Here is an 18,143-nt window from a genome sequence, read left to right as displayed (position 1 = left end):
ATTTCTGTCCCCATCCCCGTCCCCGTAGGGGTGGGGAATCGGGTTCCCCGTCGGGTGCGGGTTCAATTGACATCCCTATTCACAGATCTCAAAGTCAAAGGCTAATTACAAGTTCCAAGGAAAGCAGCTGCTGGGGATGAAACACGCCAGCTCTAAGAATGACAAGGCAACCCTATATCCTGATCAACTAACTAGATTAGCTTTATTTTTTCCAATCGATACGTGGTTCTCTCTCTAGGTAGTGCTTAGAGAGTTTTCTCCCTAGGTTGTCTAGGGTTTCTTTTCTCCACTATGGCAGTTGTTATCTCAGCATGGCAATCGTGGTCATTCCACGTTCTTATTTTGTCTTACATATTCACATGCAGTTTCCCAATCATTCACCACGAGAGTTTCAGAGCATACGAGAGTTTCAGATCATACGAAAATTTCAGATCATACGAGATTTTCAGATCATACGAGAGCTTCAGATCATACGAGAGGTACAGATCATCCGAGAATTTCCGATCACAATTTAGTGATCCGCATCAATATCTCCCATCCTCCCTTTGTTACGAGACCATGAATACCACCACGCTTGTGTCGGGCTGTGCTGCCTTGTCCCTGGCAGACGAGGAGATCGGCGGCCTGGAGGCCCCGGACGTTCTCGCACCTCCAACGGCGACCCCCCATTATGAGCTGATCGGACGATTCCTTACGGATCGGGCGATCAAATTTGATCATATGCAACAGGTTTTAGCGTCCGTTTGGCGACCAGTGATGGGAATGAAGGTGCTTCCGATCGCGGATGACCTCTTTTTATTTCAATTTCCTCATATTAAGGATTTGCAGCGAGTGCTGGACGATGGACCATGGTCCTTCGAAAACCACACATTGGTTTGTGACATGGTTCCGACCGGAACCAGACCGGAGGAGGTGTCGCTCAACACCATTGCAATATGGGTCCAGATCCATGATCTCCCCTCCATCTATGCATCAACGGAATTCATCGAACGCATAGGCAATTATGTTGGCGTTTTCCTGAAGGCCGATCCAAACAATTTTGGTGGGCTCTGGCGCAGTTTCTTCCGCATCAGAGTGCGTTTAGACGTGTCAGCCCCCCTGAAGAGACGGATGAAGATGTATCAAAAGGATGGCTCAACACAGTGGATAAGCTTCAAGTACGAGAGACTGGGCACTTTCTGCTTCTGTTGCGGTGTGCTAGGCCATTTCGAGAAGTTTTGTAAAAAGACCTACGAGGAGGTACTCGATCCGGCGACATTCCCGTATGGGGGTTGGATGCGAGCGGGATCCCGTAGACAAGCCCGTCCGGTTGGAGCGAGGTGGCTCGTAGCCGATCTTCCAAAGAATCCGGTGGCCACGGATACTCCGAATCCAGACAAAGAAAATCCAGGTGTGGACGAGACTGAGGAATGCAGTGGAATGCAAGGAGATCTTAAAAGACGTAGGGCAGGTGATAGTGCAGGTCATGATGTGGTTATGTTTGAAACACCAAAAACCTCAATTCCGGCGGGTCTGATGGATCAGGCTCGCCCTACACAATGAGTGTTTTGAGCTGGAACTGCCGAGGCTTGGGTGGCCCTCGGACGGTTCGGGAACTTTTGGGCATGGTGTCCAAGAAGCGACCCAGTTTCGTATTTTTGATGGAAACAAAATCTTGGTCTATTCGTTTAGAGAGTGTGCGTGTACGTTTGGGTTTTGACGGTTTATTGTGTGTAGACAGAGTGGGCATGGGAGGTGGATTGGCTCTTTTCTGGAAGGAAAAGGACATGGCCTCGTTACTGAGTTTTTCTGACAACCATATTGATGTCGAGGTGAGGCTACCAGGTATGGAGTTATGGAGACTAACGGGGTTCTACAGTTTCCCGGAACGCTCCAGAAGAAACCAGTCCTGGGACTTACTGAGGACACTGAATACCCGTTCATCTCTTCCTTGGGTAGTTATCGGTGATTTCAACGATCTAGCCAGTCACACGGAAAAGAGAGGTTCGATACCACATCCAGATAGTTTAATAAGGGGTTTTAATGAAGTTTTGCAGGAATGTGACTTGTCCGACCTGGGCATGTCGGGATACGTTTTTACTTGGGAAAAGGGCAGAGGTACAGAGCATTGGGTCGAAGAGAGACTCGATAGGGAAGTAGCATCAACAGCATGGTGCAACGCATACGTCGAAGCTTCGGTACAAAATATTCTTACTACGAATTCTTATCATAGCGCTATTCTTTTGCGTCTGGAGGATGTACCGGCTCGTAGAGGCAGGCGTTGTTTTAAATTTGAGTCCGCCTGGATTAAAGATACAGATTGTCGACGTATTATTGAACAATCCTGGGATTTCTCGCGCGACCTTGAATTCAGACAGCGAATTGAGCGTTGTGGCAACGATCTATGGAGATGGGGAGGTTCATATTTCAGAATGTTTGGCCATAAAATGCAACGACTACGTGATAGATTGGAGGTTCTAAAGGGTAGCAGAATGGACAGAGATATAATGGAATATGGGGAGGTGGAGCGCGAGTTACACAGACTTCAGTCTCAGGAGGAAGTCTACTGGAGACAGAGATCTAAACAATTATGGCTTAAGGAAGGCGATCACAACACAAAGTTCTTCCACAAAATAGCTTCTAGTCGACGCAAGAAGAACACCCTTCGCCGTATTAGAAGCGCGGACGGTCAATGGCTGGAAGATCACGACATGCATGCAGAAATCTTAAACTACTTCGAAAATATTTTCACAACATCTCATTGCACCCTTGACATCACTGATCGGGTTCCATGCAAGGTCACTGCCGAGATGAATGCAACACTGCTGCGGCTAATTGACAACGAAGAAGTGAAAATTTCCTTGTTCTCCATGGCCCCGGATAAAGCTCCGGGCCCTGACGGTATGTCTCCATCTTTTTATCAAAATTTCTGGTCCATTGTAGGGGAGGATCTCACAAGTTTTGTTAAAGATTGCATTCATAACTGTCACATGCCGGAAGGTCTTAACGAAGCCAATGTGGTTCTCATCCCGAAGAAGTCTTGCCCGGAATTTGTGACTGATCTGAGGCCCATTGCATTATGCAATGTAGCCTACAAAGTCCTGGCCAAAGTCATAGCTAACAGACTTAAAGACATTCTTGATACTGTGATTTCACCTTCTCAAAGTGCCTTCATCCCAGACAGATTAATTACGGACAATATTATTATTGCCGGGGAAATAGGCCATTATCTGAGGGGTAAGCGTAAGGGGAACGGGGGGTGGACAGCGCTAAAGCTAGACATGGCAAAAGCGTACGATCGAATGGAATGGGGATTTCTAGAAAGTATGATGCTAGCTATGGGGTTTGCCCGTGGGTGGGTTGATCTCGTGTTATTGTGTGTGAGTTCAGTTAAATATAATTTTGTAATAAATGGTGATGTCACAGGGGCGATAATACCCACTCGGGGTATCCGACAAGGTGACCCAATTTCCCCATATTTATTTATTCTTTGCGCGGAAGGGCTTTCATTACTCCTGCAACAGGAGGAAGCCCGAGGTAATATTCATGGCATCCGGGTGGCTAGATCAGCCCCGCCAGTATCGCATCTTTTTTTCGCCGATGATAGTATGCTCTTCTTCAGAGCAACTACGGGGGAAGCACGAAAAGTGCAGGATTGCCTAAACTTGTACAGCTGTGTTTCAGGTCAGGTGGTTAACTTTGACAAATCCAGTATAATGTTCAGTGCCAACACAGATCCAAATATACGAATGCTGGTGGCCGGAATTTTTGGTGTTCAACAAGTCGAGGACTTTGGAAGGTACTTAGGATTACCGTCTTTTTTGGGACGAAATAAAACTGTGCTATTTAAATTCATTGAGCAACGAATTCGTGACAGGATTAGTACATGGCAGAAGAAATTGTTGTCAAGGGCTGGGAAGGAAGTTCTTCTGAAAAGTATTGCGCAATCCATTCCGATTTTTGCCATGTCAGTATTCCTACTCCCAAGAGGCGTTTGTGAGTCGATTGAAAAATTAATGAACCAATTTTGGTGGAAGAATGGGACGGCCAATGGTCGGGGAATCCATTGGATGTCCTGGCTCCGGTTAGCGATCCCTAAGCAATTCGGGGGCATGGGATTCAAACGGCTCCACGAATTCAATTTAGCGCTCCTAGCCAAACAGGGATGGCGGATTATCACACGGCCTGAGTCGTTTTTGAGTCGTCTCCTAAAAGCAAAGTATTTTCCAAATACGGAATTCCTTAAAGCATCCACTGGAAACAATCCGAGCTATCTTTGGCGAAGCATCATCGCTAGTCAGGAGCTACTTAATGGGGGTTTGATCCGGCGCATCGGGGATGGTAAAAACACTCGGATTTGGGATCACAATTGGCTAGCTGACGCAAGCAATGGTCTGTTATCTACGCCATGCATTGAACCCCTCCGTAACGCTACGGTAAGCCAACTTATGACTAACGAGGGCGGTTGGGATCTGGAAATTCTTCGGGATCTTTTTCTGGACCAAGATGTGGAACGCATTCTCAACACTCCTATATCTATACAGTATGCAGATTCCTGGAGTTGGGCAAATGATATTAGGGGCCTCTATTCGTTCAAGCTTGGCTATCACACTTCGGCAGGTGTAGGCTCGTTACAGATTCCATCCCATGAATTCACGAAATGGAATATCTTGTGGCGTATTCCAGTTCCACCAAAAGTGATCAATTTGATTTGGCGTGGAATATGAGATATCCTTCCAGTGCGTGAGAATCTGAAGAGGAAAGGTGTATGGATTGGAGGCGGCTGTCCACTATGCAATACTGAAGCAGAAACGGTCGACCATCTGTTCGGGGACTGCATTGTTGCTCGACAGCTGGAGGGAGTGGATGATGTTCTCCAAGGCTTGACGTTCGCAGGCTATATGGAATCCAGACTAGGCATGCTGCCCCACACGTCTATGGTACACATTGCGGCACGCATATGGACGATTTGGAACACTCGCAACAACGTAATATGGCACAATAAGAGCTGGAATTTAGAGGGCCTTATGAGACAAACAACACAGCTTGTTTCTCTTTGGCTTGAGGTGCTTTCACCAGGGCATAATGGAGATCGCCGGTCAATTAATACTCCAGCAGTCTGGACACCACCACCGGAGGGGAGTCTGAAGTGTAATGTTGATGCAGCCGTTTCCGAGAGTGGTATCTTTTATGGGGCGGTGATCCGAAACCATTTGAGTCAGTTTGTGGCCGCCAGGAGTGGGAGGCTTCAAGGTACTCACGACCCCTACTGTGCAGAAGCGATGGCAATGAAAGAAGCTTTATCTTGGATTAGTTCTCGACCTCCAATGAATTATATTGTAGAGTCTGATTGCTTAAATCTTTGTAACAATCTTAATTCATCTAGTAGGGACTTGTCTTATGTAGGTTTGGTTATTCAACAATGCTGTGACATTGTTCGAGGCGTTGGGAATGTTATGATTCGCCACGTCAGAAGGCCAGCGAATCACGTGGCTCATGCGCTTGCGCAGGCTGCAGGTTCTTCTTCTGTCCTTGGGGTGTGGATTACTCACCCGCCTAGTTGTATTTCGAATTTGATTTAATGAAGTCTTTTGTCCAGTTTCAAAAAAAAAAACTAGATTAGCTTTATAACACTTGTTCAGTCTATGAAAATATTATAATTATTTATTCCTAATCTTGATACTATATATACCCCTAACTTCTTTGTAATGTTTTACTTATATATGAAAAATAGCAATTCTCTTTTCCTCTCATCCCACTGAGACATTACTGCCGTTCTACTTCGTTTTCTTAATATTAATATTATTATTATTTTTATTCAAAACAATTTTATAAATAGCAGGCCAAACAAGCAATTATTATTTCAACCACCATCTGCCCACTGCCGGACGTCTACTTGAATGGTATGGCTGATATATTTTTAGTGGATTAAATTATGGGAGCAAAATATATATGTTTAATTTCTACTATATATACCTTTCATACTCCTATCTTCATGTTCTTTAATTTATTGGCATATTCCTATAATCCTGCTTATGTTTGGACAAGCAAGTTCATTCATTTTTGGATTATGTTTTTTAATTTTGATTCATTTGTTATTTAATTTGAAGGTTATGGATTATGGCATCGGGAAGACATAAAATTAGTCAACTTCCGACGGACATACTTGACCACATTTTGAGATTGCTGCCAATTAAAATGCTGCTAAAACTGCTGTTTTATCCTCCATTTGGAGAGGTGCTTGGTCCAGTCTTACACAACTGAACTTTGATGATCACTTCTTTTGTCACATTGATAGCAACTATCACTTCTATAGGAAATATCACCGTGTTAAAAAATATAACAAGGAATATGCCCCAAGTTTGTATGTGATCAACAAAGTTCTCCTGCAACACAATGGAACTATTCGGAAATTAGTTCTTAACTTTTCTAATGTTGGGAAACTTACATATAGGTATCGGTCTTTTGACTTTGACCAATGGTTACTTTTAGTCACAAAGAAAGGTGTTGAAGAAATGTACATTGGCTTCGACGAAAAGGCATATAAGTTGCCATCTTGCATATTTTCTTGTGGGTAATTCTATTTACACCACCTATTTTACTATTTGCACCACCTATTTAGTAGGGTCAAATAACTTTATAAGTGGTGTAAATGCCAGCATTAAATATTGTCAATGAATATTATTTGTTTTTTTTTTTAATTACAAAAAAAAAAAAAAAAAAAAAAACCTTCTCCACCCCCGTCACCTTCTCCGGGAGAAGGCTTCTCACCGGAGAAGGCAACCCAGTGAGTTAAAAAAAAAAAAAAAAAAAAAAAAAAAGATGAGATCCGTCACCTTCTCCGGCGAGAAGGCAGCCCACACAGTGGGTAGCCTTCTCGCCGGAGAAGGCAACCCACATAGTGGGCTGCCTTCTCACCGGAGAAGGCAACCCAGTTGCCTTCTCCGGTGAGAAGGCAGTCCGTCGCCTTCTCACCAGAGAAGGCGATGGTTGCTCTTCTTTCTTTTTTTTTTATTTTTATTTTTTTTTATTTATTTTTTTATGAATTAAATTTTGGCCTAATAAATGCAGTTTTAATAAGGTGGTGCAAATAACATTTTAACCATTCATTAGGTTATTTGCACCACCTATATATTTATTATAAATTATAGTCTTTTTACATTTCCAATGATACTTTATACCATTTTTGGTCAAAGGGTGGTGCAAATAGCAACACCCTTTCTTGTTTAACCCTCAAGAGATTGCATCTGTATGGTGTCATTATTGGACCAATGGATTTACCTACCATGTTACCAAATGTTGCTTCACTTTGTTTTGAGCACATTGACTTCGGTCCTAAAAATTTCCTACGTCGTGCGGTTGATGTTCCTGTTCTCGAGAATCTGTCATTTCTCAGCTGTGAAAACATGTTTTATTTTAACATTACTGCTCCAAAGCTGTGTGGTCTAACAATCAAATGTTGCTCCTCTAATGTGCTCGACAAATTTCTCCCAGTTAACTTGGACTTGAAATCTATTCTGACTCTTGAATTGGAAGGTTCTCTCCAGGTATTTAGCTGGATTTTTTCATTGGATTATTATTTATTTATTTACGAAATGATGCTACTTTCTTTATTTTGATTTTGAAGGAATTTGATAAGGAGTTCACTAAGTTGGGATTTCAACTAAATGTGGAATACCTTAATCTGTCATGTTTCTCTTACAAAAGTGATGTTACAAATTCTGCATTTGTTGATTTGTTGCGATTATGTCCCAATTTATGCAAACTCGAGATAAATTTATCACAGGTAATCTTAATTTTGATGGATAAATTTTTCATTTATTCAGTATTGTTTTTCATTTGCTTGTAATCCTGATTTGATTTGAATATTTTTAATTGTATTATGATTTTTTATAGCTTGAGGTGATGAGAATTGATTGTGTCGACGCATGGTTGGAAGTTTTGGAAAAATTTCATTCTGCAGCTCGAACAAATAAAATGCTTCAAGTTTTGAAGGTTACCTCATTTTCAGGGTTACAAACCGAACTCCTTTTCATTGGGAAGCTACTTACTAGCTTTTCAACACTCAAGAAGGTTGTCATTCATAAGTATTACCGCGACAAGAAGGAGGATATAATTACGAAGGAGCTTTTGCATTTTCATGGTACCTCTATTAAAGCAGAAATTATTTTTGTTTAATGGGTATGTTTCAAATTATTTTTGTTTAATGGGTATGTTTCAACTGAATGTACTAGTACGTAGTGCTTTGTGTCTTGACTTTTGAGTGACGCCAAATGAATGGAAGGTGTTTTTTGTAATATAAATAATTGTTTGTGTAATAGTGCGGTAATACCATCCTAATTCAAGATTTATTATTGTGATATTATCACATTGAATACCCCATTTTCAATTTGATCATATTTCTTTGTGTTACTTTTGGCATTTCGATTACTCTTAAGAGATACTTTGGTAAATATATAATAAAATCCTAATGAATGTCATTTGGTCATTTGTTAATAACCTCGCCAAATTTTATTTTATTTTTTTTTAAAATAAAAGAGCTAATTCATTAATTAAACAATGAAAAGTTTATAATAAGATGGATGAAATGATATTACATTTTTACAATCAGACATTGAAACAAATTTTCAATGATACACGGAATTTGAATCTCGCTCTAACTGTTTTTCAAGATTGAAGCTAAATTCTTTTGGAGAACCTGAAGCTTCTTTGGTATTGTTAATGATCTTGCTGCACAAATTTGACTCTATTGCAGCTCTTTTGTCCATAGGCAATATCTCTATTAATCTGAACTGCATATCAAGGTTCAGATCTTCTTCGATGTCCGGGATGAAGCAAACATACTCCATTATCAAATAAATTGATTCACTTTATGAAAAAATAACTCGTCAAATAAACGAGAGAAAACTCGCTAAAGACACGAGAAGAAATAATTCACAAACGAAACAGGAGGAAATGACTTACACAAAACAACAGATGAAAATCAAATCTAAAACACCCAAAATAAATCCTAAACACCAAACCACTAACTTTTATATATATATATATATATATATATATATATATATATATATATATATATATTCAACCGCTGAAAAAAGGTAAAGAAGCTTGGATCTGGAGTTGGAGATGGCGAGGGGCCGAAGGAGATGATGGCGGTGGAAGAGAGACGGGAAAAAGTGACGGCAGCAGAAGAGAGGCCGAAAGATAGGTGATTGAGAGACGATGGGGAAGAAACGAGAGGAGGCCACAGCCGCCGCCTTCACAAAACGAGCGGAGGCGGCGGCCGATCAATGGATGATGACAGAAAACCCTTACAGAGAGAATATTAAGTTAGGGAGCGGCGGCTTCCTTCGCCAAATTCTTCTTCCTTTGCTAAAAACTGCTTGAAAAAAGAAATTGAATCGTTACTTAAATGGCGAAGCTCGTAAAGCTCGATGCTATGGTGGCCAAGCTTGTAATATTTAGACCCTATTTGGTAAAATAGTTAGTCTATATATAGGTTAATTTTGACTTATTTGACCACTATTAGTTGTTTGATTTGCTTTAAAAATCAATATAAACGTTTGGTTAATTAGCTTTTCGTACTTCAAAATGCTAAAATTTAAAAAGCTACTCAAAACAACTTTTTTAATTAATTTTATTAGAAAAGAAATTATATCAAAAAGCTATTAGCTAACAGCTAATTTACAAAACACATTTTTACAGTCAACTAATTTTATCAACTAGTCATACTCTCAAATTAACTCAATTAGTTAACAGCTAACAGTCATTTACTAAACATGGCCATAGTCTAAAACTAAAAAGAACATGTTGCCAACATGGAGAACTTGTTTCGTGCAACTAGCAGCAAGACATGGTGATGTCCATCACTTGCATTATTTAGATTCTAAATTGTAAGATATATTTAATATAATATATCTATATAAATAGTGAAAGAGAGAAAGAGAGGAATAGGAAATTTACTAAAGAGTTAAATCTCAAAATGGTCCTTTGACTATAGCCTTTTTTCAAATTGGTTCCTTGACTTTTAATTGCAACCAAAGTGGTCCTCCGATTATTGAATTTTAAGCCAAAATGATCATATGTTAGTTTTGGTGTTAAGTGGATGTTTAAATGAGGGGTAAAATTGGCAATTCAATGTTTTAATATAGTCAAAAGACTACTTTTGGTACAATTAAAAGTCAAAGGACCAATTTGAACTATCTAGTTAATATTTTAAAATAAAATTTCATTTTTATGAACTATTTAATTAATATAATCTAAACGTTTCAATTGTGTATTATCGTATTTAAATTAATATAAATACTTAGAGTTGATCTAATTAAATTAAAAAGTATCTATGAATATGTCGTTCTCAAAAAAAAAACATATATATTTATAAGTATAATATTAATAGCGATGATATACATTTTTTTTTTGAATAAGCAATGATATACAATTTATTCCAACCATTTCATATTTTATTATAAATATTATTTTATCACGTTTTGAAGTTTTCTTTTTTATTTTTCGCCTCCACTGACCAACATTATTTTGTTCTGCCCCTATAAACTAATATGGTATTTTGTAATAGACAATGATTTTGTTTTATTATCTTTCTTATCTGTTTGTATTTAAGTGTTGTCTTTTTTTTTTTTTTTTTTTAATAAACAATGTTTTATGTCTGTTGTCCATTTGGTTGTAATTTTTCACAATAGTTTTGTCATTATATGTATGCCTATTTATGATCATAGAAAATCAAGATCCAAAATTCCAAATACATAATGTCAAACATTCCTGACTAATAAAGAGTTAATCCAAAATTAATGTTAGTTTATACAACTATATATAAGTACTAGGCTAATAATCACTTTTTTTTTCTAAGTTATTTAAAAAAAAAAAATTAGCTAACAATTAAAGTAAAAATAATATTGGTCAGTGGAGGCGAAAAAAAAAAACTTCAAAATGTGATAAAAGAATATTTATAATAAAATATAAAATGGTTGAAATAAATTATATATCATCGTTTTTAATATTATATTTATAAATACTTTTTAATTTAATTAGATCAACTCTAAGTATGTTATATTAATTTAAATACGATAATACACAATTGAAACTTTTAAATTATATTAACTAGATAGTTCATAAAAATGAAATTTTCCTTTAAAATATTAACTAGATAGTTCAAATTGGTCCTTTGACTTTTAATTGCACCCAAAATAGTCATTTGACTATAGTGAAAACTCTAAATTATCAATTTTACCCTTCAACACCAAAATTAACGGAGGACCATTTTGGCTTAAAATTCAATAGTCGGAGGACCACTTTGGGTGCCAAGTCTCAAACTGGTTATGCTAAGTTTTACCCCCAATGTCCCATATGAGGATGAATAAAGATTGTGTTGCCCGAACAAGTAATAGTTTTGTTAAGGGGAACCTTACAAAACATATTGCATGCACCTAAGTCCTTTTACACACATGAACTCCAGAAGAGTGGTAAAATTCTTGTTGAGAAAGTTTTCGCTAGTGAATAATCTTGCAGATATATATGTTCACTAAGTCTCTCCCTACACCCACTTTTGAGTAATATGTTTATAAAATTGGGATGCGTTGGCTAAGAAGATTGTTATCTTCAGGGGGAGCGACAACTCCTAGCTGTGCTAGAATGGGCAATCTAGAGGACTTTTGAAATCCTAAAGATTATGCTATGAAAGCATATGATTGTACTCTTTTTCCCTTAGCTAAGTTTTTTCCCACAGGGTTTTCTTAGGCTAAGGTTTTTAATGAGGCAATCGATGTTGGTGCACTTGAGTGGATAGTCCTGAAGACCTTTGAAATCTTGAAGATTATGCCCGGAAGGCTTATGGTTGTACTCTTTTCCTTAGCTAAGTTTTTTCCCATTGGGTTTTCTTAGGCTAAGGTTTTTAATGAGGCAACCGGTGCAACACAATGGTTTGACATACTTCGTGTACTCTTTTCCTCGTCTAGGTTTTTCCCACTGGGTTTTTCTAGCGAGGTTTTTAACGAGGCATGAGTATAGTTATTTAATGGCCAAGGGGGAGTGTTATAAATATTTTATTAGTGGCCATTAAACCATTAAACCTTTCAATAGCTTAGCCTTAAATCATGTATTGATGTTGAGTATGTGAAAGGTTGTATGAAACCTTATATAATAGAGTGAAGGCTAATGAAATGATACACACATGGTTGTGGCCTACATTTGGTGTTCTTCTTCTTCTTCTTCTTCTCCTGTTTCTCTCTTTACGTATACACACATACATATATACAAACCTCTGGGTGAATTACCTTGCAAACATCACTCGAGAACTAACAAATTGATAAGCCGAATTACAACAAGAATAGAATTTTAACGCAAAATTATTGTACGAATGTGAAAGTAGAAATCAATATATTTTATTAGGAAGAGAGATTTTTTAAGAATTGGGCGAGAAGTTAAAAATAATTACATATTCTTCAATTCTATATTCTTCTAGGATTTCTATTACCATCATTAATTATTCCATAATTTACCATAATTAAATAATTTGACAAATTATAAAGAAAGATTATTAAATAATGTCAGGGACAATTTTTTAATAAAAAATTTTAAAAATTCATTAATAAAATATAATGTTCTCATAGTTTTTTCTTAGAAACTATTTAATAAAGCATTTTTTTTAGAAATTGGTGGGCCAAATCGTCTACGGCAGTTTGCGGTGGATAGATCTCGAAAAAATACGCGATTTCAAAAAAATATTTGTCCGTAACGGACAACCGAGTCAAACGTTATGCCATGCCGAAGTTTTGAAACATTGCAACTTAAAAAAAAAAAAAAATTAATCGCTGGTTCACCCGGAGAGGTGGCCGCGGAAGAGGCCGATTCCGGCCTTCATCGCCGCGTCCAGCAATGCGATTTTTGCAACACTGATATATAGTATAGATATAGATTAGAATAGAATTTTAACACAGAATTATTGTACGAATGGGAAAGTAGAAAGTAATATATTTTATTAGGAAGAGAGATTTTTAGGAATTGTGCAGGATTTTGTTATTATATATAATATAAATATAGATTGATTGATTAGAATAGAACTGCTTTACACAATTTTATAATATTATAATAGAATTTTAACGCAGAATTATTGTACAAATGGGAAAGTAGAAATCAATATATTTTATTAGGAAGATAGATTTTTAGGAATTGGGCAGGATTTTGTTATTATATATAGTATAGATTTATTGATTACAATAGGAACTGTATTACACAATTTTATAATATTAGAATAGAATTTTAACGCAGAATTATTGTACAAATGGAAAAGTAGAAATCAATATATTTTATTAGGAAGAGAAATTTTTAGGAATTGGGCAGGATCTTGTTATTATATATAGTATAGATTGATTGATTACAATAGGAACTGCATTACACAATTTTATAATATTATAATAGAATTTTAACGCAGAATTATTGTACAAATGGGAAAGTAGAAATCAATATATTTTATTAGGAAGAGAGATTTTTAGGAATTGGGCAGGATTTTGTTATTATATATAGTATAGATTGATTGATTAGAATAGAACTGCATTACACAATTTTATAATATTAGAATAGAATTTTGAAGCAGAATTATTGTACAAATGGGAAAGTAGAAATCAATATATTTTATTAGGAAGAGAGATTTTTTAGGAATTGGGCCAGAAGTTAAAATTTCAGGATTTTGTTATTATATATAGTATAGATAGATAGATAGATTGATTACAATAGGAATTGTATTACAATATTTTATAATATTATAATAGAATTTTAACCCAGAATTATTGTACGAATGTTAAAAGTAGAAACCAATATATTTTATTAGGAAGAGAGATTTTTTAGGAATTGGGCGGGAAGTTAAAATTTCAGGATTTTGTTATTATAGATAGTATAGATAGATAGATATAGTATAGTATAAATTTATTTATTTAATGTTTTAATTAATTAAATTTTGAATTAAAAAATTATTAATTACACATCATAAATGAGGTTTGACCAAGGTGGTGCAAATAGCAATGTAATTATTGATCAAAAGATGGTGCAAATAGCAACACCCATATATTTAATGATACAAAGAATCCCAATCAAAATAAGAATCATAAATAGTGTGCCTTAAAATACAAATTCCTAAGGTATATTTTTTTTTTGGAAACAATTCCTAATGTATATAAACATCATAAGATTGATATCTATTTATGTACTACCGTGCTAATTAGGGTTTTAGATCCAATAAAGTCCAGCGCCGCCGCGCCGTAGCCCACAACCGACAATTGCAGCAGCGTCGAGGTACGTACGCAGTTTTTTCCGCAGCGCAAATCCTTAGAAGCTTTTAATTAGCATTCTATTCTCGATCGAATTTAATTTGCAGGAAACGTAACATTCAAGATCGAAGATGGACTACGCTTCAAAAAGATTGAAGAAGATGGACGACGCTACTCCAAGTTCATCAACTCCTGCTACTTCCATAGCTTCTCTTCCCCAAGAAATAATTCTCAAAATTCTCACCAGTCTTCCTCCCAAATCTGCATTCTCTTTCAGGTGCACTTCTAAATTCTTCCATTCTTCAATCCCTCAGCCGCACTTCAAGTTTAGAATCCTCTTCTCGTTTTCATTCGCAAACAATCCCACAAATCTCTACACTGTGGGCTACACTACTGAAGAGAGCCATGGAAGGCTCCAACCCAGCAGTCTCCCATGCTCAGCAGATGAATTGCAGCATTTTAAACGACGACTGCATGGTTCAAGCTTTGCAGATGGGAAGCTTTGTCTGTTCAACAGTAATGGAGGGATCAGTATCTTGGACCTTAGTACAAGACAATATATTTCTCTTCCCCAAACATTTGTCGAGCCAGGGGACCCGTGGGAAAAAATTATCTTTTTCGGTGCAGCCCTGAGTTTTGATCCGGTGTCAAAAAGGTACAAGGTTTGGAAGTCAGAATTATACCTTAATAATACTCACCACTATTCTTCCCAAGGTATGTTGAAGGTTTTAACTCTTGGGGTGGATGAATCATGGAGGGCGGTGACTACAGAAAACACCTTCCACCCTCGCAAGTCCAAGACCATTGCTTGTGTTCAAATTGATGGTATTATCTATTTGATAAATTTTAAGATAAATTACAGGAATGAACAAGAAATAGCTGTATTTGATATTGTGACCGAGAATTTAATTAGGGTGATACCTTTTCCCTATAGATTCCAACACCGTGTTTGGCCGAAGGCGTATTATTCATCATGGGTGAAATTAAATGGTCAACTAGCTTATATTTATGTTGATTTAATTGAAAGGACCCGAATATTTGTTTGTACTTTGGAGAAATCATTGGGACCGGTGTGGGACAAACATGAGGTTCCTCTTACCTTGGAAGCGGCAAAAATCATTAGCGAAGCTGAATTCGTAGGCATTACAACCAATAGTATTGGAGAAATTGTGTTCTTGATTCGAGTTGAGAGGATGCCTCCTTCAATTTTAATTTATGCATGTGGAACAAAAGTATGGAGAAAGTTTGAGATATGTGGACTTCCTAGTTATTCATCTTTTGTAAATTTGAGAAGGATTATTGTGCATGTTATAGAAGAGAAAGTATATTTTTCTGAATGAATTAGAAGATGGATCTTTAAGCAAAAGCATATTTATTGAGTTTGAATGAATTAGAATATTTAGTTTATTTTGATAATCTGCCCATCTTGTATTACTTTTATCGAAATGGATATAATGTATCTTAATTTTATATTATTGTTTTGTTGTGTTATTTAATTTCCTTGCCAAATGAAAAGTTGTGAATCTTACCACTACCATGAATCATTGAGCACATAATATTTTTTTTTTTTAAATTATTTCATGTTCTTGTAAATGCAAAATGAATTATGGAAATTAATTATTACCACGGTAAGTCTAGCCTAAGGCAAGGGTATTAAATGAAATCTAAATAATAACCATACGGATGGCAGGGGAAAATTATGTTGTGCAACCGTGCCCATCTTTCAAGGTGGACACAGTTCTAAAACTGTCATAATTGTGAATATAGAGTTCAAAAATTATGACATAGGGTTCTATAATTATAAACATAGAGTTCTATAATTATGAACATAGAGTTCTGTAATTGTGAATAGAGTTCAATAATTGTGAATATGAAGTTCAAAAATTATGAACATAGAATTTTATAATTATGAACAAAGAGTTTAGTAATTATGAACATAGAGTTCTGTAATTGTAAATATAGAGTTCAATAATTGTGAATATGAAGTTCAAAAATTATAAACATAGAAGTTTATAATTATGAACATAGAGTTCAATAATTATGAAAATAGAACCGTGTCCACCTTGACACGGTTCCACGTCATAACAATTGGATGGCGGGTTACCCGCCTAGAGAGAGAACTGAGCACGAAGCCCAAATGAGTAAGTTTTTACATTCGAAATTATTTGTTCAGTTTCAATTTTAAACATATCATTAATTGAATAGACACACTAGCTAATGTATATAATCGCGTCAACTTCCTACACAACTAAACAAAATGACGTCGTTTTGTGAGGCGCGGGTGGGACGCACAGTGCTATGTGCGCCGTGGTGCAGGGTATAACGATTGGTCATTTTGGCCCTTTCGAATATATTACTAAATGTACGGACAATTTATAGGCAGGGACGGAGTGTAGAATTTTCATTGAGTGGGGGCGAAAAACCGAAGGTAAAATGAAAAAGAAAAATAAATTCTATGAGTGGAGTTGTTTCTACCATTTTTTGGAGCTAGTTCATCAATACCATTCAATTATGAGAAAAAAAAATGATTGGATGACAACTTGACTAGCTAACATCAAAATGACTTACTGCTCGGGACCAATACCAGTCACAGTTTAAACCAAAAACTTTGTTTCTCACTAACACAACCAATGCATTCTAGTCATACACTCATACTATAACTATATGGGAAAAACTTGCCTGAATGTATCTAAAACCAGTCGTTATACCCTACACCACGGCGCACATAGCACTGTGCGCCGCGCGCCTCCCAAAACGACGTCGTTTTGGGAGGCGCGGTAGGAAGTTGCTGGGATTATGTGTATTTGTTCACACAATTATGTGTATTTGTTCATACAATTATGTGTATTTTTTCATACAGTTATGTACATTTTTTATACAATTATGTACATTCTTTTTATACAATTATGTACATTCGAATCAGAAAATTTGTGTGTATTATGTTAAAAGTTGATGTATATTATGTTAAAAGTTTATGTTTATTATGTATTATGTTAGATTATGTGTATTATCTTTTAAAAAGAGTATGTATATTTTGTTATATAATTATGTACATTCATGTATACAATTATGTGTATTCTAGTATAACATTATGTACATTTTTGAACAGCGAGTTTTTTTTAAAGAAAAAATTACTGCCATTCACTGGGGCGGGAAATTTCAAAAAAAAAAAAAAATTAAAACGACGTCGTTTTGCATCTGGGCGCACAGTGCAACGCGCGCCGTGGTGTAGGATATAAATTGCCATCTCAGTCTAAAACCTAGGATAAAATTTGCAAACATCATGCAAAAAAGCAACTTAACCATAAGCACTTAGCCCACAATCCTCTACATGATACTTAAAAACTTTTGTTCTAAAACTTGCAAATTCACAAAGCAGTTTTACTAAAACATGAAAATGCAAATAAGGCAAAGCATTATATTGTAATGAATTTCAACAAAACCAAAAAAAATAAATAAATAATAATAATAATAATAATAATAATAATAATAACGAATTAAGCATATTACTATTTGCAATTTAAAAATGCATTTTTACTCCGTTAAAATTCCACAAAAATGTAATGACCACAATAGAAGCATATCCCATAATAATAAAATATCAGATGTTCAGTTAATTAAATAATATAATATATGTCTCGTTTATCTGCAATTATCTTGAAAGAATCTATATGTAATATAATTTATGCAATTATGTTATTACTAAAATAAACATTGAAAAATAGGGGAAATAATTTAAAAAGACATTAAGCTATGAAAAAATTCGGAATCGAACTCAATTTTAATGTTGTTTTAAATTATCGGATTTAGAACTGTTTTGTTCCCATAACTGATTTAGGTAATTTTTTTATTGTAAAATAAAAATATTTCGAAGAAATTACACAA

At 36.1% G+C, this 18,143-nt stretch overlaps 2 protein-coding genes across 2 annotated transcripts; both read left to right on the top strand.

Annotated features, from left to right (window-relative positions):
* The first annotated feature begins 558 nt into the window (after window positions 1-558).
* Window positions 559-1,542, top strand: LOC109146666. The gene has a single exon (XM_019294319.1). It carries the CDS (start codon window positions 559-561, stop codon window positions 1,540-1,542), a length of 984 nt encoding a protein of 327 aa, XP_019149864.1.
* Window positions 1,543-14,389: 12,847 nt separating this feature from the next.
* Window positions 14,390-15,598, top strand: LOC109146665 (F-box only protein 8-like). Its single transcript, XM_019294317.1, has one exon. The coding sequence runs from the start codon at window positions 14,390-14,392 to the stop codon at window positions 15,596-15,598; it is 1,209 nt and encodes a 402-aa protein (XP_019149862.1).
* The last annotated feature ends 2,545 nt before the right edge of the window (window positions 15,599-18,143 follow it).

The sequence above is a fragment of the Ipomoea nil genome, unplaced genomic scaffold (genome assembly GCF_001879475.1).
Source record: "Ipomoea nil cultivar Tokyo-kokei standard unplaced genomic scaffold, Asagao_1.1 scaffold1936, whole genome shotgun sequence".
In the NCBI taxonomy this organism is placed as follows: Eukaryota; Viridiplantae; Streptophyta; class Magnoliopsida; order Solanales; family Convolvulaceae; genus Ipomoea; species Ipomoea nil.
Note: the sequence above shows the minus strand (reverse complement) of the source record. Positions and strands in the feature narration are given on the sequence as shown.

Coding starts and splice junctions, on each gene's coding strand:
- LOC109146666 (XM_019294319.1), top strand. CDS start 559: ATGAATACCACCACGCTTGTGTCGGGCTGTGCTGCCTTGTCCCTGGCA.
- LOC109146665 (XM_019294317.1), top strand. CDS start 14,390: ATGGACTACGCTTCAAAAAGATTGAAGAAGATGGACGACGCTACTCCA.